Consider the following 23,365-nt stretch of genomic DNA (forward strand, 5'->3'; position numbering starts at 1 on the left):
TGGAGGTGGGAGGAAGCCGGAGTACCCGGAGGGAACCCACGCAGTCACGGGGAGAACATGCAAACTCCACACAGAAAGATCCCAAGCCAGGGATTGAACCCAAGACTACTCAGGACCTTCGTATTGTGAGGCAGATGCACTAACCCCTCTTCCACCGTGCTGCCCCTATATATATATATATATATATATATATATATATATATATATATATATATATATATATATATATATATATATAAACACTTAAAATGGAAAGTGTTTTTGGCTATTTCTGGCAATTTATTTAAGTGTGTATCAAACTGGTAGCCCTTCACATTAATCAGTACCCAAGAAGTAGCTCTTGGTTTCAAAAAGGTTGGTGACCCCTGCTCTAGTCTATGCTAGCGCTATGTGGCCCTTTGCTGTGAAAACACGGGTTCTTCTTCAGAAGCTGTAATATTTTTTTTTCAGAAACTATTAGGAACCCTGACGATTGAAGTTTGTTCCACAGGCAGTTGACATGTGTTGCTAGACGCTGCTTTAGAGCAGGTTGGGGGGGGGCATAGCTACCTTTGGTTCTTAACCTTGTTGGAGGTACCGTACCCCACCAGATTCATATGCACATTCACCGAACCCTTCTTTAGTGAAAAATATATATATATATTTTTTTTTAATTCAAAACAAAGTTATATGTTTTTTGATAACACTTTAATATGGGGAACATATTCTAAGTAACAAAGACTTAATTTAGAGTTTTTTTGGACACGAGGGGAACATATTCTAAGTAACAAAGACTTAATTTAGAGTTTTTTGGACACTAGAGGAACATATTCTAAGTAACAAAGACTTAATTTGGAGTTCTTTGGACACTAGGGGAACATATTCTAAGTAACAAAGACTTAATTTAGAGTTTTTTGGACACCAGGGGAACATATTCTAAGTAACAAAGACTTAATTTACAGTTTTTTGGACACCAGGGGAACATTTTATAAGTAACAAAGACTTAATTTAGAGTTTTTTGGACACTAGAGGAACATATTCTAAGTAACAAATACTTAATTTGGAGTTTTTTGGACACTAGGTGAACATATTCTAAGTAACAAAGACTTAATTTAGAGTTTTTTGGACACCAGGGGAACATTTTATAAGTAACAAAGACTTAATTTAGAGTTTTTTGGACACTAGAGGAACATATTCTAAGTAACAAAGACTTAATTTAGAGTTATTTGGTTAGGGTTAGGATTAGAGGGTTAGGGTTATAATAAGGCCATGCCAAATAAGGCATTAATAAATACTTAACAATGACTAGTTAAGAGCCAATATGTTACTAATTTGCATGTTAATAAGCAACTAATTAACGGTGAATATGTTCCCCATACTAAAGTGTTACCATGTTTTATTACTGGTGCACAAAATGAACCGTGCATGAACATCACCTTGTTCAAACAACAAAACCAACACATTGCATAAACTCACAACAAATTACACACCTGCAAATCAGTCAGCTATTGCCGTATCCGTAATACGCCGATAGGGAGAAGTTTTTATTTACACGATGCGTCGGGTGTGTCTTCACCTCCGCCGAACCCCTGAGCCCGACTCACCGAAACCCTAGGGTTCGATCGAACCTGGGTTAAGAACCACTGATCTATGGTGACTCAATATATTTTCTATTCAAATACTACCCCTTGTCTGAGAAACCTTCATACTGAAGATGTTTATTTCTGTGATGAAAAATGTTCCAAGGAATATATGAGGGCAGTTTTAGTGCAATAATATTTCCCGGGCACGGTTCATAGACAATACATCCTGAAGGAGTTTACAAAATTCGAGCTAAGGAAAATAAGGGCAAGATATATTACATACCCAATTCTTCCCAAAATTAAAGAAATACAATTTAAAATTAGTAATGGAATACACCCTTCAAATGATTTTTGAAACTTAAATTGAACATGGAGGTTGACGGCTGTTATATCTGTGGAGCTGTAGAGGATGTCAATCATCTGTTTGTGGGATGTGAGAGTGTACATGTGTTTTGGGAGGAGATCAGAGATTGGCTGGGAGACAAGGGTGTGGAGATGTCCCCATTCTCTATAGAAGATATCACATTTTTGCAAAAGACTGTAACATAGAAATGTTTGTCAACATTATTATGCTCCAGGCACATTTTTTTTTACATAAATATCAATTTATGAAAAAGGCTTAATTGGTTTAATGGTTTACAATTATCAATCAAATCTTGAAGAATGATTAAGAGTACAAAAGCCCTTGAATTGATATCCTTGTTAAAAACATTTAAAGGGATTTAGGAAGCCCTTTTTGTCTTTTGTTCTTTTTTTCCCCCCCATATGATTATTTATTAATATTTAATACTCTATCTGCATTTGCTTTTGTTTTCTTTCCCTGTTGTTGAAAGTGCTTTGACTGTTGTGTGAATTATAAATGTATTTTTGTTGTTCAATAAAAAAAAATAAAAAAATCCTGCATTGGAAATCATTGGGGTGAGCTAAGATGAAAACGGCAGCAAAATTTTGGAATAATGAACGATGTGGATGGATAAAAATGTTTTTTTTTTTTTAGATATTTAGAGTGTATTTTGTCAATTATTTAGTTGATACGTTGTTTTCAAAAACAAATAGTCAAGCGCCTATGTTTTGGGAAAAAAAACTACATTCAAGAAGGAAACGGAAGTCGCTGACTTTTGGCGCATCGAATTAACGTTTTTTTTGTCTTTCTATTTATTTATTGTGTTTTTTTATTTTTTATTTTTATTTAACAACAAACATACATTTATAACTCACACAACACTCAAGGTACTTTTGACAACAAGGAAAGAAAACAAAAGCAAATTCAGATAGAGTATTAAATATTAATAAATAATAATAATAATAAATATTTAAAAGACAAAAAGGGCTACTTAAATCACTTTAAATGTTTTTAACAAATATATTAATTTAAGGGCTTTTGTACTCTTAATCATTCTCCAAGATTTGATCGATAATTGTAACCCATTAAGCCAATTAGGAAATATAGGCCTTACTCTCATAAATCGACATTTATGTAGAAAATATTTTGCCTGGAGCATAATAATGTTGACAAACATTTCTATGTTACAGTCGTTTATAATAATACCAAATGTGATCTCTTCTATAGAGAATGGGGACATTTCCACACCCTTGTCGCTCACATCCCACATTCAAAAACAAATAATCAAGAGCCTATATTTTGGGGGGAAAAAATACATTCAAGAAGGAAACGGAAGTCGCTGACTTTTGGCGCATGCGCAAAAGCATCGGGAAGCAACGTATTTGGGGCATATCTGCTTACGTCAATGGGCGGAGAAACGACGTCACATACAGGGCTGAGAAAGGAGGAGGAGACTGGAACTGGAAAACCGACATTGGTCCTCCTCTCATCTTCACTTTCCACCGTCAAAGCGGCGTTTAACTGACCACAGTCAGACACTCCGCGTGTAATTTACACCCTGCCCACTCCCATCGGAATAATATTCAACCTATGGTTAGCTGCTAGATCCTCTAAGCGGCGACATGGCTGGCTAGCACAGCGAGGCTAGAGCTCATCTCCCGGACCTCGGACAAGAATGGCGACTTTACTCAGATAACCTTTTCCAGCAGCAACGACCAACATCCCGACGGCCCCCGTCTCCAAAGAATACCCGCTTACGCAACTGGTGAGATACGTCCAGTCTACTGTTGACAACTTAAACAGCGATGTGTAAAGTTGCTAGCTTGCGGTGTGCTAGCAGCACAGTTGTGTAACACTTGGCTCGTCAGCCGACCTTCAGTGCACATGAGATGCAGTTCATCAACTTCCAACATTTTCCAGTGCACATGAGATGCAGATAATCAACTTCCAACATTTTCCAGTGCACATGAGATGCAGTTAATCAACTTCCAAAATTGTCAGTGCACATGAGATGCATTTCATCAACTTCCAACATTTTCCAATGCACATGAGATGCATTTCATCAACTTCCAACATTTTCCAGTGCACATGAGATGCAGTTAATCAACTTCCAAAATGGTCAGTGCACATGAGATGCAGTTAATCTACTTCCAAAATTTTCAGTGCACATGAGATGCAGTTAATTGACTTCCACAATTTTCAGTGCACATGAGATGCAGTGAATCAACTTCCAACATTTTCCAGTGCACATGAGATGCAGTTAATCAACTTCCAAAATTGTCAGTGCACATGAGATGCATTTCATCAACTTCCAACATTTTCCAGTGCACATGAGATGCATTTCATCAACTTCCAACATTTCCCAGTGCACATGAGATGCAGTTAATCTACTTCCAAAATGTTCAGTGCACATGAGATGCAGTTAATTGACTTCCACAATTTTCAGTGCACATGAGATGCAGTGAATCAACTTCCAAAATGTTCAGTGCACATGAGATGCAGTTAATCAACGTCCAAAATTTTCAATGTAAACGAGATGCAGTTTATTCAACTTCCATAATTTTCAGTACACATGAAATGCAGTTCATCAACTTCCAACATTTTCAGTGCACATGAGATGCAGTTAATTGACTTCCACAATTTTCAGTGCACATGAGATGCAGTGAATCAACTTCCAACATTTTCCAGTGCACATGAGATGCAGTTAATCAACTTCCAAAATTGTCAGTGCACATGAGATGCAGTTTATCTACTTCCAAAATTTTCAGTGCACATGAGATGCAGTTAATTGACTTCCACAATTTTCAGTGCACATGAGATGCAGTGAATCAACTTCCAAAATGTTCAGTGCACATGAGATGCAGTTAATCAACGTCCAAAATTTTCAATGTAAACGAGATGCAGTTTATTCAACTTCCATAATTTTCAGTACACATGAAATGCAGTTCATCAACTTCCAACATTTTCAGTGCACATGAGATGCAGTTAATCAACGTCCACAATTTTCAGTGCACATGAGATGCAGTTAATCAACTTCCAAAATGTTCAGTGCACATGAGATGCAGTTAATCAACTTCCAAAATTGTCAGTGCACATGAGATGCATTTAATCAACTTCCAAAATTTTCAGTGCACATGAGATGCAGTTAATCAACGTCCACAATTTTCAGTGCACATGAGATGCAGTTAATCAACTTCCAAAATGTTCAGTGCACATGAGATGCAGTTAATCGACTTCCAAAATGTTTAGTGCACATGAGAGGCAGTTAATGAACTTCCAAAATTTTCAGTGCACATGAGATGCAGTGAATCAACTTCCAAAATGTTCAGTGCACATGAGATGCAGTAAATCAACTTTCAACATTTTCAGTGCACTTGAGATGCAGTTAATCAACTTCCAAAATGTTCAGTGCACATGAGATGCAGTTCATCAACTTCCAAAATGTTCAGTGCACATGAGATGCAGTTCATCAACTTCCAAAATGTTCAGTGCACATGAGATGCAGTTCATCAACTTCCAAAATGTTCAGTGCACATGAGATGCAGTTCATCAACTTCCAAAATGTTCAGTGCACATGAGATGCAGTTAATCAACTTCCAAAATGTTCAGTGCACATGAGATGCAGTTAATCAACTTCCAAAATGTTCAGTGCACATGAGATGCAGTTAATCAACTTTCAAAATGTTCAGTGCACATGAGATGCAGTTCATCAACTTCCAAAATGTTCAGTGCACATGAGATGCAGTTAATGAACTTCCAAAATTTTCAGTGCACATGAGATGCAGTGAATCAACTTCCAAAATGTTCAGTACACATGAGATGCAGTTAATCAACTTTCAACATTTTCAGTGCACATGAGATGCAGTTCATCAACTTCCAAAATGTTCAGTGCACATGAGATGCAGTGAATCAACTTCCAAAATGTTCAATGCACATGAAATGCAGTGAATCAACTTCCAAAATGTTCAGTGCACATGAGATACAGTTCATCGACTTCCAAAATGTTGAGCGCACATGAGATGCAGTTAATCGACTTCCAACATTTTCAGTGCACATGAGATGCAGTTAATCAACTTCCAAAATTGTCAGTGCACATGAGATGCATTTAATCAACTTCCAAAATGTTCAGTGCACATGAGATGCAGTTAATCAACGTCCAAAATTTTCAGTGCACATGAGATGCAGTTAATCAACTTCCTAAATATTCAGTGCACATGAGATGCAGTTAATCAACTTCCTAAATGTTCAGTGCACATGAGATGCAGTTAATCGATTTCCAAAATGTTCAGTGCACATGAGATGTAGTTAATCAACTTCCAAAATGTTCAGTGCACATGAGATTAAGTTAATCGTCTTCCAAAATGTTCAGTGCACATGAGATGCAGTTAATGAACTTCCAAAATTTTCAGTGCACATGAGATGCAGTTAATCAACTTCCAACATTTTCCAGTGCAGATGCGATGCAGTTAATAAACTTCCAAAATCGTCAGTGCACATGAGATGCATTTAATCAACTTCCAAAATTTTCAGTGCACATGAGATGCAGTTAATCAACATCCAAAATTTTCAGTGCACATGAGATGCAGTTAATCAACTTCCAAAATGTTCAGTGCACATGAGATGCAGTTAATCGACTTCCAAAATGTTCAGTGCACATGAGATGCAGTGAATCTACCGTATTTTCCGCACCATAAGCCGCCCTGGGTTATAAGCCGCGCCTTCAATGAACGGCATATTTCAAAACTTTGTCCACCTATAAGCCGCCCCGTGTTATAAGCCGCATCTAACTGCGCTAAAGGGAATGTCAAAAAAACAGTCAGATAGGTCAGTCAAACTTTAATAATATATTAAAAACCAGCGTTCTAACAACTCTGTTCACTCCCAAAATGTACGGTAATGTGCAAATGTGCAATCAATAAGCATCAATAACTTAATGTTGCTCGAACGTTAATGTCACAACACACAAAATAAACATAACGCTCACTTTCTGAAGTTATTCTTCATTCATAAATCCCTCGAATTCTTCTCCTTCGGTGTCCGAATTAAAAAGTTGGGCGAATACGGGATCCAAAATGGCCGGCTCCGTCTCGTCGAAGTCATCGGAGTCAGTGTCGCTGTTGTTGTCCAGCAGTTCTGTGAATCCTGCCTTCTGGAAAGCTCGGACCACAGTTGTGACCGAAATATCCGCCCAGGCATTTACGATCCACTGGCAGATGTTGGCGTATGTCGTCCGGCGCTGTCTCCCTGTCTTAGTGAAGGTGTGTTCGCCTTCAGTCATCCATTGTTCCCACGCCGTTCGCAGTCGTGCTTTAAATGCCCTGTTGACACCAATATCGAGCGGTTGGAGTTCTTTGGTTAAATATTGCCTTAAGTTTAAATTCTGCGTTATACGCGTGTCGCTTAGTAGGAGCCATTTTGTGGTCTTTACAGATGTAAACACACAAAGGAAATGAAACGTAATACCCGCGCGCTCCTTCTTCTACGGGGGCGGGTGGTTGCTTACCGTAGAAGAAGAAGCGCTTCCTCTTCTACGGGGGCGGGTGGTTGCTTACCGTAGAAGAAGAAGCGCTTCCTCTTCTACGGGGGCGGGTGCTTACCTTGGCAGTTGCTTACCATAGAAGAAGAAGCGCTTCCTCTTCTACGGGGAAAAAAGATGGCGGCTGTTTACCGTAGTTGCGAGACCGAAACTTTATGAAAATAAATATTTATATTAATCCATATATAAGGCGCACCGGGTTATAAGCCGCACTGTCAGCTTTTGTGAACATTTGTGGTTTTTAGGTGCGGCTTATAGTGCGGAAAATACGGTACTTCCAAACCTTTCCCAGTGCACATGAGATGCAGTTAATCAACTTCCAACATTTTCCAGTGCACATGAGATGCAGTTAATCAACTTCCAAAATTGTCAGTGCACATGAGATGCATTTAATCAACTTCCAAAATTTTCAGTGCACATGAGATGCAGTTAATCAACGTCCACCATTTTCAGTGCACATGAGATGCAGTTAATCAACTTCCAAAATGTTCAGTGCACATGAGATGCAGATAATCAACTTCCAAAATGTTCAGTGCACATGAGATGCAGTTAATCAACTTCCAAAATGTTCAGTGCACATGAGATGCAGTTAATTGTTTTCCAAAATGTTCAGTGGACATGAGATGCAGTTAATGAACTTCCAAAATTTTCAGTGCACATGAGATGCAGTGAATCAACTTCTAAAATGTTCAGTGCACATGAGATTCAGTTCATCAACTTCCAAAATGTTCAGTGCACATGAGATGCAGTTAATCAACGTCCAAAATTTTCAGTGCACATGAGATGCAGTTAATCAACTTCCAAAATGTTCAGTGCACATGAGATGCAGTTAATCGACTTCCAAAATGTTCAGTGCACATGAGATGCAGTTAATCAACTTCCAAAATGTTCAGTGCACATGAGATGCAGTTAATTGTCTTCCAAAATGTTCAGTGCACATGAGATGCAGTTAATGAACTTCCAAAATTTTCAGTGCACATGAGATGCAGTGAATCAACTTCCAACATTTCCCAGTGCACATGAGATGCAGTTAATCAACTTCCAACATTTTCCAGTGCACGAGATGCAGTTAATCAACTTCCAAAATTGTCAGTGCACATGAGATGCATTTAATCAACTTCCAAAATTTTCAGTGCACATGAGATGCAGTTAATCAACGTCCACCATTTTCAGTGCACATGAGATGCAGTTAATCAACTTCCAAAATGTTCAGTGCACATGAGATGCAGTTAATCGACTTCCAAAATTGTCAGTGCACATGAGATGCATTTAATCAACTTCCAAAATTTTCAGTGCACATGAGATGCAGTTAATCAACGTCCACCATTTTCAGTGCACATGAGACGCAGTTAATCAACTTCCAAAATGTTCAGTGCACATGAGATGCAGTTAATCGACTTCCAAAATGTTCAGTGCACATGAGATGCAGTTAATCAACTTCCAAAATGTTCAGTGCACATGAGATGCAGTTAATTGTCTTCCAAAATGTTCAGTGCACATGAGATGCAGTTAATGAACTTCCAAAATTTTCAGTGCACATGAGATGCAGTGAATCAACTTCCAACATTTCCCAGTGCACATGAGATGCAGTTAATCAACTTCCAACATTTTCCAGTGCACATGAGATGCAGTTATTTAACTTCCAAAATTGTCAGTGCACATGAGATGCATTTAATCAACTTCCAAAATTTTCAGTGCACATGAGATGCAGTTAATCAACGTCCACCATTTTCAGTGCACATGAGATGCAGTTAATCAACTTCCAAAATGTTCAGTGCACATGAGATGCAGTTAATCGACTTCCAAAATGTTTGTGCACATGAGATGCAGTTAATCAACTTCCAAAATGTTCAGTGCACATGAGATGCAGTTAATTGTCTTCCAAAATGTTCAGTGCACATGAGATGCAGTTAATGAACTTCCAAAATTTTCAGTGCACATGAGATGCAGTGAATCAACTTCCAAAATGTTCAGTGCACATGAGATGCAGTTAATCAACTTTCAACATTTTCAGTGCACTTGAGATGCAGTTAATCAACTTCCAAAATGTTCAGTGCACATGAGATGCAGTTCATCAACTTCCAAAATGTTCAGTGCACATGAGATGCAGTTCATCAACTTCCAAAATGTTCAGTGCACATGAGATGCAGTTAATCAACTTCCAAAATGTTCAGTGCACATGAGTTGCAGTTAATGAACTTCCAAAATTTTCAGTGCACATGAGATGCAGTGAATCAACTTCCAAAATGTTCAGTGCACATGAGATGCAGTTAATCAACTTTCAACATTTTCAGTGCACTTGAGATGCACTTAATCAACTTCCAAAATGTTCAGTGCACATGAGACGCAGTTAATCGACTTCCAAAATGTTCAGTGCACATGAGATGCAGTTAATCGACTTCCAAAATGTTCAGTGCACATGAGATGCAGTTAATCAACTTCCAAAATGTTCAGTGCACATGAGATGCAGTTAATCGTCTTCCAAAATGTTCAGAGCACATGCGATGCAGTTAATGAACTTCCAAAATGTTCAGTGCACATGAGATGCAGTTAATCAACTTTCAACATTTTCAGTGCACATGAGATGCAGTTAATCGACTTCCAAAATGTTCAGTGCACATGAGATGCAGTTCATCAACTTCCAAAATGTTCAGTGCACATGAGATGCACTTAATCAACTTCCAAAATGTTCAGTGCACATGAGATGCAGTTCATCAACTTCCAAAATTGTATACAATTCGACACTGTAGAGTATTGGTGTCAAACTAATTTTAGATGGGGGGCTATATGGAGAAAAATCTACTCCCAAGTGGGCCGGACTGGTAAAATCCCGGCACGATAACTTAAAAATAAAGACAACTCCAGATAATTGTATTTGTTTAAAAATAGAACAAGCACATTCTATAAATGTACAAATCATAATGTTATTTTTTTTTACACTTACATGTTGCGGTTAATAGTATTCTACCTTTATTTGTCGTTATTTATACTTTCTGAATGAATGATGTGATAATGTTCATCAATCAACTCATTGGTGTTCATTTTCAATCTATCAAGATATAAAATAATATCAAAATCAAATTACAGGATGTTATTTATGTAGTTTGCTCATTTTCCTCGACTGATGTACTAACATCATGTGGTTTATTATTATTATTTTTTTTACATATGTAGCAAAATCTACATAGATACAAAGAATTGCTGTTGCGACATCTACTGGACACATTTAGAACAGCAGTTTCATTGAAAAATGTCGGGCCTTACGTTTGACACCCCTGCTTTAGATTAAACTAAACAAACTGTGGAACCCCACGCCTGTGCCCTGTGACCAAATGATATTGTTGTTTGTGGCTAACTGATTAAACTCTGAAACCATGCTGTATAAATACATGTGTATAGGCTATCAACGATCTCCATTTTACATAGTTGTAATATATACCCGCTTAAAAGCAGTATGGTGCTCTGCTGCCTAACGTCTCTTCTTTTGACGCTTCTCCAAAGTTTCTGACAGGGCCCTGGAGCATGACGGTAATTCTACATTGTGTCAACCTAGAGTTCTATTTGTTACTGTGTGTTCCAGCCTGGTTAGTGGTTAGTCTCCCTGTACTGATCCTCCCATTAGCTTGCAGGGCTTCCTTGCACAAACAAGTATTAGCATGCTGAACCAGCAAAACGCGACTTCCACGAACACTTGACCCTTCCATGGAAAGTATCTGAAGCATGCGGGTCATAACTTGTCTATTATTTCTTCTGAAATACGCACAATTGTATCTATTATACATGTCTACTGTGACCTTCATTATAAGTCTATCTAAAAGCACGGACAAAATATGTCTTATTAAATTACCATATTTTCCGTACCGTAGGGCGCACCGGGTTATAAGGCGCATTAAAGGGGTCATATTATGATATTTTTCTAAATGTAAAACACTTCCTTGTGGTCTACATAACATATGATGGTGGTTCTTTGGTCAAAATGTTGCATAGATGATGTTTTACAGATCATCTTCAAGTCGCTTTCTGACAGTCGCTTCAGGATGCGCCGTTTTGTGGGCGGTCTTATTTACGTGGCTCACCTTCGACAGCGTCTTCTCCCCGTCATCTTTGTTGTAGCGGTGTAGCGTGCAAGGACGGGAGTGGAAGAAGTGTCAAAAGATGGAGCTAACTGTTTTAATGACATTCAGACTTTACTTCAATCAATAACGGAGCAGCATCTCCTCATCCGTGGCTCACTAGTGCAACCACAACGCCGGAAATGTGTCCCGTGAAAAACCGTCCGACCAGAACTCTCTAATAACTAAAGTTCCTTAGGTGAATAATGTTAACTCACTACACCGGTATGTTTTAGCGCTTTCATGGCGAGTTTACTGACAGATATAAGTAAGAACTTTACACTACTTTATATTAGAAATGGCAACAGCAGAGGATGAATGTCCCATAACAAGAAGATAGAGAAAAAGAAGAAGCTTATAGACTACGGTGTCTGCACGGACTACAAAGGCGGACTCGCGCAAATTTTCAGGACTTATGCAGATCCCAAATACAGATCAGCAGGTACCAGAAGGTAAGAAAAGTCGCCAGATAATGTCTTACCTTATACACACACACCATAATAATACTCGTATGTTGAAGCACAGTACAATCCATCAAGCGGTGAGGCTTCATAGCTTACCAAAGTCGTACTAAAACATTTTGATGGATATTTGAGCGCAATGTGTTATGTACTATATTTTCAATTAAACATATACAAAATGTTGGTGTTGTTTACTTAAGTCATATTGCAGTCTACACGTATCTCTTATGTGTGACGGCCTTCATATTGCAGTCTGCACGTATCTCTTATGTGTGACTGCCATTTACTGGTCACATTTATAATTTCACCATGTACCAAATAAAATAGCTTCGAGGTCGGTAAGCACAACCAAAATTATTCCGTACATTAGGCGCACCGGGTTATAAGGCGCACTGTCGAGTTTTGAGAAAATTAAAGGATTTTAGGTGCACCTTATAGTCCGAAAAATACGGTACTTGGAACCCTATCCCATTTTTTGTCGTCATTCTTAATGTTTCGATTTATAATTTGTGGTTGGCGATACGATTCAGTGACTGTATAATTTCACGATCATAATCGTATCAGTGAGTTAAAATCGATTCAGTAACTTTTTAGCAAACAACATTCGACCTGTGTGAATGTGAAATAGTGGATACTGGACACTGCAGGTGAAGTTTCCTATATTCCTGTTATTCCTTCAAAGGGAAATATGTACAAATGAATTACGGATACAAATAAGCAAGTAAACAACAATTAATGGTCAATGCATTCACATCTTATTTGATTAAAGTGCAACAAATACTATAGGTTGGATTAACCAGAGGATACCTTTTCTGCTTACATTTTCAATATCCAAGCAACTTTCAATAAAAGTACAGTAACCAAAATTTTAACAGTAGATTTACCTGCTAAGTAAAGTTCCCTGACCCGGTTATACAGTATCTGTTGTCCGCCCTGGTGTCGCAGATGATGGACAGTATCCCAGGTGTGCGGAAGCATGTATGCCCCCTCATCCCTGTTGATGGTGTTGGCCCCTCGCTTCCTAATTTCCGTAGCCTCCTTCATCTATCTCTTGTATTTATTTTCTTCTGATGAAACAACATTTCTTTGGCTGACAGTTGTTCGCTTCATGTTGTGCTGTTCTGTTCTGGAAGTCGGTGCGTCACCATAACTATCGCCGCTGTCACGTCTTTTGTGGCTTAAAGTAGAGTTGCGGCTTAGTTATTGTGTTGTGTCGTCTTTCTTTGTATTGTTTGTCTTTTGGCTTTTGCATTTGTGCTGTAGCTGAAAGTGTTTTGTGTTGTAATTAATCATATTGTCTTGTGTAGAGATGTCCAATAATATCGGCCTGCTGATATTATCGGCCGATAAATGCTTTAAAATGTCATATCGGAAATTATCGGTATCGTTTTTTTTTATTATTGGTATCGTTTTTTAAAATGTATTTATTTTTATTAAATCAACATAACGGTGGGAGAGGGGTTAGTGCATCTGCCTCACAATACGAAGGTCCTGAGTAGTCTTGGGTTCAATCCCGGGCTCGGGATCTTTCTGTGTGGAGTTTGCATGTTCTCCCCGTGACTGCGTGGGTTCCCTCCGGGTACTCCGGCTTCCTCCCACTTCCAAAGACATGCACCTGGGGATAGGTTGATTGGCAACACTAAATTGGCCCTAGTGTGTGAATGTGAGTGTGAATGTTGTCTGTCTATCTGTGTTGGCCCTGCGATGAGGTGGCGACTTGTCCAGGGTGTACCCCGCCTTCCGCCCGATTGTAGCTGAGATAGGCTCCAGCGCCCCCCGCGACCCCAAAAGGGAATAAGCGGTAGAAAATGGATGGATGGAACATAAAAAACACAAGATACACTTATAATTAGTGCACCAACCCAAAAAAACCTTCCTCCCCCATTCACACTCATTCACACAGAAGGGTTGTTTCTTTCTGTTATTAATATTCTGGTTCCTACATTATATATCAATATATATCAATACAGTCTGCAAGGGATACAGTCCGTAAGCACACATGATTGTGCGTGCTGCTGGTCCACTAATAGTACTAACCTTTAACAGTTAATTTTACTCATTTTTATTAATTACTAGTTTCTATGTAACTGTTTTTATATTGTTTTACTTTCTTTTTTATTCAAGAACATTTTTTCAATTTATTTATTAATTTTTTTTAATTCATTTTTTTAAGAAGGACCTTATCTTCACCATACCTGGTTGTCCAAATTAGGCATAATAATGTGTGAATTCCACGACTGTATATATCGGTATCGGTTGATATCGGTATCGGTAATTAAGAGTTGGACAATATCGGGATATCGGCAAAAAAGCTATTATCGGACATCCCTAGTCTTGTGGCATTTTTCATTTATTATGACCTTTCTTTTTTGTTAGGCCTGTTTTGTTTTCCTTTTTCGAGTATCGATAACATCGATCGATTCCCTTTTAAAACTATCTGTGATCGATAACTACACTATATTGCCAAAAGTATTTGGCCACCCATCCAAATGATCAGAATCAGGTGTATAAAATCAAGCACTTAGGCATGCAGACTGTTTCTGCAAACATTTGTAAAATTCCATGCTCCCGACCTTGTGGGAACAGTTTGGAGCGGGCCCCTTCCTCTTCCAACATGACTGTGCACCAGTGCACAAAGCAAGGTCCATAAAGACATGGATGACAGAGTCTGGTGTGGATGAACTTGACTGGCCTGCACAGAGTCCTGACCTGAACCCGATAGAACACCTTTGGGATGAATTAGAACGGAGACTGAGAGCCAGGCCTTCTTGACCAACATCAGTGTGTGACCTCACCAATGCGCTTTTGGAAGAGTGGTCGAAAATTACTATAAACACACTTCGCAACCTTGTAGACAGCCTTCTCAGAAGAGTTGAAGCTGTACTAGCTGCAAAAGGTGGACCAACATCATATTGAACCCTATGGGTTAGGAATGGGATGGCACTTCAAGTTCATATGTGAGTCAAGGCAGGTGGCCAAATACTTTTGGCAATTTAGTATATCTTCCGAAAGGCAAACTTGCTGACCACAGATCGATGTCGCTGAATCTAAGGAATATAAATCAATCCATGCATTAATCGTTACACCCATAGGACTTGGAGTTTTGTTAGTGATTCATTATAAAAGGTCCGACAAAGACAAAACGGTATGAAAACTGTTTTTTGTCCATAAGAAATGTTGTAAATCCAATTCAGCCGTTCTAGACACACACAACACATTTTATAGTCAACCAGTGATTCCAATATAGAGGGGTGACACTGCTGGGGGAGATTGACTTCTGGGTGGGAAGTGTCCCTCGCTCAGTAAACATACAGTCGTGGTAAAAAGTTTACATGCACTTGTGAAGGACATAATGTCATGGCTGTCTTTCATCTGACATCACGTGGACAAAGATACGACCTTGTGGAGGAAAGTTCTGTGGTTAGATGAATCAAAAATTTAGCTGTTTGGCCACAATACCCAGCAATATGTTTGGAAGAGAAAAGGTGAGACCTTTAATCCCAGGAACACTCTGGGCCTATTTTGCTGCCAATGCAACTGGTGCTTTACAGAGAATAAATGGGACAATGAAAAAGGAGGATTACCTCCAAATTCTTCAGGACAACCTAAAATCATCAGCCCGAAGGTTGGGTCTTGGGCGCAGCTGGGTGCTCTAACAGGACAATGACCCCAAACACACGTCAAAAGTGGTAAAGGAATGGCTAAATCAGGCTAGAATTAAGGTTTTAGAATGGCCTTCCCAAAGTCCTGACTTGAACGTGTGGACAATGCTGAAGAAACAAGTCCATGTCAGAAAACCAACAAATTTAGCTGAACTGCACCAATTTTGTCAAGAGGAGTGGACAAAAATTCAACCAGAAGCTTGTGGATGGCTACCAAAAGCGCCTTATTGCAGTGAAACTTGCCAAGGGACATATAACCAAATATTAACATTGCTGTATGTATACTTTTGACCCAGCAGATTTGGTCACATTTTCAGTAGACCCATAATAAATTCATAAAATAACTAAACTTCATGAATGTTTTTTTGTGACCAACAAGTATGTGCTCCAATCACTCTATCACAAAAAAATAAGAGTTATAGAAAGTATTGGAAACTCAAGACAGCCATGACATTATGTTCTTTACAAGTGTATGTAAACTTTTGACCACAACTGTATACGATGAAGCCCAGCCTTTGGGTTGTGGGAGTCATGACTATGCCAAGAAAAAAGCAAGTCACACTTTAGATGTTCTGCAAATTCAAGTCTCAGAATGTAAACATAATTTTGGTATTGTATACTTCAAAGGTACTTAGAGGTTACGCTGTAAATTACAAACACAATAGGGTTTGTAGTGACTGTCCTATGTGTCCCCGACATTTACAGCGTTTGTGGTGTGAGGTATGGTTGGGACATAGACATAATCACGTACACAGCACAGCCACCTGTACGATAGCTCCTCTGCAGTTACATTTGGGATCGGGCAGCATAGTGTTTAGGTATGCAACGATTAATCGATTATTTTATTATAAAACATATTCGATTAATATTCTGTTGCTTCAATTATTCGTTTAATACAATTGAGAAAATCCGGACTGCATGGAGTGCCCGGAACTTTTAAATATGCAGACATTTTTTGCACTGCCGCGACAATAGAGCGCACATGAGAGCGGTGGTAGGTGTATGCCGTGATCTGTGTGGCGATGAACAGCGAAGATCTTGTACATTTTTATTTTGCACACAAAAGTGCAATTTTAATGTTGGTAATGTGCATTTATTAGACAAAACAGAGTGAAGGTTACATATAACAAGAATTAAAGCCATTTTAACTATTTTACCTAAATATGCATTGAGGCATTGATGTGAGTTTTATCCGATTACTCAATTAATCGAACAGAATAACCGATAGATTACTCAATTACTAATAATCATTAGCTCCAGCCCTAGTAGTGTTACTGGTAAACATGAACATGCAAACTTGTTTTGATAGTAAAGCAAAGTCCTAATATGCGCACGATGCCGGCTAATTACTTGCTCGTTTCACTTTAAAGAGCTAGCACTAAATAGCCGTTGTGTGTTGTAGTGATTCCTCTATGAACACCGAATGCAGAATGGGTGTAGAAGAGTGTCTACCAGGGTGACTCCACTATATTGTTCTTCGGGCCACATTTCCAGAAATCTAAGGACCTAGGGGCTGTACTTCTCTCCTCAATATTGTTATTTTGAGAACCATAACCATAAAAGACATTTGGTTTTGGTCTATTTGTTTGTCAGTGTTACACATAAATACATTCCAACTAAATGAATAATGAATAACAATAGTAAGACACATGTTTCTTAAAAAAGCTGTCAAAAAATTAAAGTGCAAATGATGATTCAGCTTCAATACTTTAATAATAAATGTTGCGGTTAAGAAATGAAAATGTGACTATTTCCAGATTTTTGAACTAAAGTCACGCCATTCCCGGGCCAGATGAGAATGTCGGCCACAAATTGAATAGCACTGGTGTAGATAAACAAGGCTTTTGTTGTGTTTTTAACACAGTGTTAGGTTAATCATAGCACGAGATCTACACGTGTGAGCCAACCTAAACCAACGCGGGTAGCTCTACCTGATCTGCGATCAACAGAAGCATACGGTAAAACAACTTTAATACGCAAAAACAGAACACATGAATAATTACCTTCAGTTGTGTTTACTTTAGGTAAATACTCATTTGCTGAATTATACACTTGGTCATCATCACCTGTTGTAAAACCAGTTGAAACTACAAAGTTGTAATTATGTACCATAGCCTACCCAACCACCTTTATGTATAAAGCCCTTTATAAAACAAACCACAGTTGAAAAACAAAGGGAACTAGTTTCACAGCTCTTGTGAGGCCAAGACTGTATCAGATTCAGTCTTGCGTCATCTCATGTTCATCTTGTTTACCTTTTTTTTCCCTCTTTTCTTTTCAGGTTGTTAATGTCACTGTAGTTCCAAACATGGTGCAGAAGTACCAGTCGCCTGTGCGGGTGTACAAGTACCCCTTTGAGCTGGTGATGTCGGTAAGTTTCTTAAGCCTGATTTTCCTTCCTTTCCTTCTTTCTGTATGGAGTTTGCATGTTCTCCCCGTGACTGCGTGGTATTCCGGCTTCCTCCCACCTCCAAAGACATGCACCTGGGGATGAATGAATGAAATAAGTTTATTTCGGTCATATAATCAACCATCAGCCATTAACCATTTTGTGTGACCAGTTTAAGAGTACAAATTATACATATATAACAATCATACACATTTACACACAAAAAGAAAAGAAAAGAAAAAGCATGACTGAAAAAGGAATAGGCTGAAACCAAGGCTTATATTTGCCTATCCTATACCTTCACTGAAAATAAGATTACCTGGAACATCATCGTTAAAAAGAAAAAAAAATCAATGGGATGAAAGTAATCGTTGCTATATTTTATAATTTTCAATTATTTCACCTTTCAATGTTTTCTTAAACCTTAACAAAGAAGTACATGTCTTCAGCTTATCACTGAGCTTGTTCCACCATTTAACTCCATCCATCCATCCATTCTCTACCGCTTATTCCCTTCGGGGTCGCGGGGGGCGTTGGAGCCTATCTCAGCTACAATCGGGCGGAAGGCGGGGTACACCCCGGACAAGTCGCCACCTCATCGCAGGGCCAACACAGATAGACAGACAACATTCACACTCACATTCACACACTAGGGCCAATTTAGTGTTGCCAATCAACCTATCCCCAGGTGCATGTCTTTGGAGGTGGGAGGAAGCCGGAGTACCCGGAGGGAACCAACGCAGTCACGGGGAGGACATGCAAACTCCACACAGAAAGATCCCGAGGCCGGGATTGAACTCACGACTACTCAGGACCTTCGTATTGTGAGGCAGACGCACTAACCCCGCTTCCACCGTGCTGCCCCATTTAACTCCTAAAACTGAAATACATTTGTGTTTTATATTCGTTCTTGCTTTACCTATTTCAAGAATTAATATCCCCCGTAAATTATAGTTTTCTCCTCTTGCTTGAAATAACCTAAGAATACAAGCTGGAAGGCTGTTGTTCTTTACTCGAAACATAATTTCCATTGTTTTTAAAAACACAATATCTAAAAATTTTAACACATTAGTACTTATAAATAATGGATTGGTATGTTCATAGTAGCACGCTTTGTGTATTATTCTAATGACACTTTTTTTAAGTTTAAATATTGGGTCTACGTTTGTTTTATAAACATTTCCCCAAACTTCAACACAATATGTTAAATATGGAAAAATAAAAGAATAATATAACATGCAGACATTTCTTATTCAGCATGTGTTTTACTTTATAAAGAATAGCAATGGGTTTGGATATTTTTCCCTTGGGATAGGTTGATTGGCAACACTAAATGGTCCCTAGTGTGTGAATGTGAGTGTGAATGTTGTCTGTCTATCTGTGTTGGCCCTGCGATGAGGTGGCGACTTGTCCAGGGTGTACACCGCCTTCCGCCCGAATGCAGCTGAGATAGGCTCCAGCACCCCCGGGGCAAGCGGTAGAAAATGTATGGATATATGTAAGGTATCCTTAAATTACTTCTTTTGTCATCTGATTTAACTTGCCTGGTCCAATCAATGCTGCTGTTCAGCACAGGTTTCGAACCCGAGTCGTCCTGAATTAGAGTGTGAGCGTGCCAGGCCCCGAGCTAAAAGCCAGAGCTGTCAACTTGGTGTCAAGCAAAAGGTCTTAAGGTGTTAGGGACTGAGGTTTACTCGTGTACACATGGGACAGCCACACTGGCGGGCTTCCGTTACACAGCCACTAATTAATTCAATTACATTTAATTAAAAGTTATTTAGGCTTTCTTCATTTGAATAACTATTCCACCATTAGGCAAGGAGTCAGTGACCGTTCTTCAGGCGTATCGTTTGGTGGCTGCGCATTAAGTTCTAGACGTGCTGCTCTATTTAGATTAAATAAGCTTCCTATGCTGACAAGCGGGATGATGCCGGAAGACTAAATCTCCTTAGTGCCGGCAAGATTGAGCACTGGCCAAACAAGCACCGGTAGCTATGAATAGAAGGCTAACAGACAGCTGGTTGTACAGCTGAAAAAATATAGCAACACTTGTTGGAAATATTTGTAGGATTTATAAGCTGGAGGTGACCCACAGTACACAGCATACTTTTTGGCACATTTGTTTTTAAAGTAGGGTGTGTAATTGTTGCATGGTAAACATAGTGCATCACACTACTTGCTGGCTGCTATTATTGCAACATTACTTACAGTAAATGAAGTGTGTCCCTGTCCTCTTGAGCTGTTAGTGCTTGGCAATGCTTGTGCAACATTGTACGTCTGTGGTAAACCACAATGTAACCAAATGTCCTCTTTATTACGTGTGTGCTGCTGCCCTTGTGTAGTCAGTTTTTTTTTTAACACAGAATAATGTGCAGAACATTCTTTTTAGCAGAGTCAAATCCTTACTACAATATTGGTTCGTACTTACTTTGAGTTGATTTGTCAGAGGCTCCAAAAAGCCAATATTGGCTTCTGTCTTTCATCTGCTCGGAGATTAAAGTTGACATTTTGTGCTGAAGAATTTGGTGTGCTCTCTCTGACTTTGCTTTTCAGCAAACAGTTTGTTGAAAATAGTAAATTTCCAGTCCTAGCAACTACAATAATGTTATGAAACAATGTAAGGATGTTGTTCAGCATTTATTTGTAGGTGTCTCCCACGGGTGGCCTCTCCGTCATATGCTTGACCCGTCCAGTTGAGTCAGGACTACAGTATTTCCTTGAATTGCCGCCGGGTATATAGTATGCGCATGCCTCGATTTACGGCAGGGTCAAACTCAAAGAATTACCACCGGGTAAGTCACGTACCTACTACATTTTTTTATTGCAAATTAGGGCTGGGCGATATATCGATGTACGCGATATATCACGGGTTTGTCTCTGTGCGATATAGAAAATGACTATATCGTGATATCGAGTATACGTTCTCACGCAGTTGCTTTTAGCTGCGGGCATTACACTACAGGCTCTTCTCGCACTTTCCTGTCTCTCCTTCTCACAGACAGCAAGCGCACCTTCTTACACACGTCACATACTGTCACGACATACGTCACATACATATACGCCCTCCCCGAGCAGAGAGGTAGTAGCATGGCTAACGTTAGCTGTGATGCTAGCGGAGTGGTGCGAGCGCTAATACAAGAGAAAGAAGGTGCGAATCTGGTAACAAATGGAGGAAGAATTAATTCCCAAGAAAAACAGCAGGGGGTCCATCGTCTGGCGGTGGTTTGGCTTCAAGTGGGAATATGTCGAACAGACAACCGTAATTTGTCAAGTGAGGGGCAAAAGCGTTGCTATAAAAAGTAGCATTACTGCTGTAACAAACAGTTCAGGGTGTCCCAAGTTACGTTAAGTTAAGTGTGTTCGGTAAGGAGGAGTTTTGTCCCTCCAGAGTTGCCGTAGGGCTGTGACGTAGGGTGTGTGTGGTTGTAGAAGGTGTGTGATGTTGACATTATAAAAGCGGTGGCGACCGAACCTGCTCTAATGTCTCCCGTTTATTATTTTATTAGATAAGTACACTGTATAGGCGAACCCAGGACACTCGGCTACACTGCTAATATGTAGCATCATTTGAAAAGTCACCTGCAATGAAGAGGGCTTACTCCGTACGTCAACATCTCCATTCGGTGCCACACGTCCACACCATCAAAATGCCGAGGCAAACATTTCCAGATCAACACCGTATGAAAAAAATAGTGATTTTTTTAGTTGTGATTTCCTTCCTTCATGAAAGTTTAAAATGAGCATATATTAATGCAGTATGAAGAAGAATGTTTTAATGTAGACACAGAATCATCATACTGCTGTGATAATATGCATCAAGTGTTATGTCATGATTATCCTTACATCACACTCCAAATTTATAAGCGCATGCCTAAATTTACCGCATGCCTTTGGTAAGTGCCGGAGTGAGAAGAGGTTTTAAATTAATTACCGTTTGTGCGCTAATTCAAGGAAATACGGTAGACCAAACAAACTGAAACACAGCATTTGCAGCTTCTCTATATTTTCATGAATAAATGTTCATCGTTGTGACGTTTATAGCTACATGTCTTGGACTCTGGCTGCAGCTTGTGTGATGCTGACTGACGACGAGCTGAATCTCCGGGTAGGCTGCAAACTAGGGCTGGACAAATATGTCAACAAATAATATGTGCGATTATTTTAATTGACATTGAAATCATGATTAATCACACACTTATTCATTAATTTGAAAACATAAGCATGTATTCAACCACCAAAACAACTAGATATAAATCAGTAACAAACCAATACAAAAATAATAGTATCAACATTAAATTTAGATAACAATTGCAATATGAAAAATAAAAATTAGTTTTTTCGTTTTATTGTTTTTTAACTCCGTTTTTACCTTTTACACTTATTTTACCACCATATACTCTGTGCTTTTTGGGTCATTAATACTGTAGAATTTTCGTAAATTAAATGCAAAAATCCTCACAGTTATTGGTGCAATACATCTTCGGACAATTTTGACCAATATTTTAAGTCAGAGCATAATGTTTTAGTTTATTGATCAATGAGTGCTTTTAAGTACGTTATTCTTGTGTAAGGTACTTTTTGCACAGTGCACAGAGGACTGGAGTTCCACACACTGACAGTAACACTAACTTGGTGGTTTTATTAAGAAATAAAATAATGTGAAGTGTAGTCGCACTGCCACCACGTTGAAATATGACCTGTACGTTAGGAAACTTACTTAAATTCCAATCAATATGAAATGTGGATTTTTTGTAGTGCAGCAATTTTATTCATATAGCACTCTTTTAATTTTATTGGGCCTTTTGTTTATTTCAGGGACATTAAAGAGTACAACAGTGTTTGCTTTCACCTTCAGGCACTGAAGTCTACTTCCTCGTTTCAATAACAGGAAATATTGTCGCTGCTGATGCTAACATAATCTGCTTTTGTTCTATAGTCGTTTCTCAGGGGAGACGCAAAGGAATGTCGAACACCACCACCCCTCGCTCTCTTGATTCAGGCCTGGAGGCCCAATTGTTGTTGGAACATTTGAGAAGAGCAGTGACCTTGAGCAATCACAAAAATGATTAGAACAAACAAGTGAAATTAAAACGACAAATTAATTCAGCACTTTAGTTTGGTATGTGTTGCAGACAGGCATTTTGACAGTGAAGAAGCGGTTCGACACCTGAATACAAACGGTGTATGGCAATGCCCTACAGTGGGGGAAATATTTTTTTGATCGCCTGCTGCTTTTGTAAGGTTTACCCTTTAACAAATCCATCCATCCATCCATCCATCCATTTCCTACCGCTTATTCT

The 23,365-nt window shown here is 39.0% G+C and overlaps 1 protein-coding gene across 2 annotated transcripts in view; it reads left to right on the top strand.

The window, feature by feature from the left end:
- Positions 1 to 3,341: 3,341 nt before the first annotated feature.
- LOC133624652 (SEC14-like protein 1) overlaps positions 3,342 to 23,365 on the top strand; it is a 61,453-nt gene continuing 41,429 nt past the window's right edge. Inside the window, exons 1-3 of one of the 2 annotated variants that reach the window (XM_061988418.1) lie at positions 3,342 to 3,670; positions 10,943 to 10,969; positions 17,958 to 18,047. In XM_061988418.1, coding sequence (XP_061844402.1) covers positions 10,964 to 10,969; positions 17,958 to 18,047 — 96 coding nt within the window. In that variant the 5' untranslated portion in view covers positions 3,342 to 3,670; positions 10,943 to 10,963. The remainder of the gene's footprint in view (positions 3,671 to 10,942; positions 10,970 to 17,957; positions 18,048 to 23,365) is intronic. The other variant, XM_061988419.1, reaches the window with a different exon arrangement.

Source organism: Nerophis lumbriciformis, linkage group LG27 (genome assembly GCF_033978685.3).
Source record: "Nerophis lumbriciformis linkage group LG27, RoL_Nlum_v2.1, whole genome shotgun sequence".
Lineage (NCBI taxonomy): Eukaryota > Metazoa > Chordata > Actinopteri > Syngnathiformes > Syngnathidae > Nerophis > Nerophis lumbriciformis.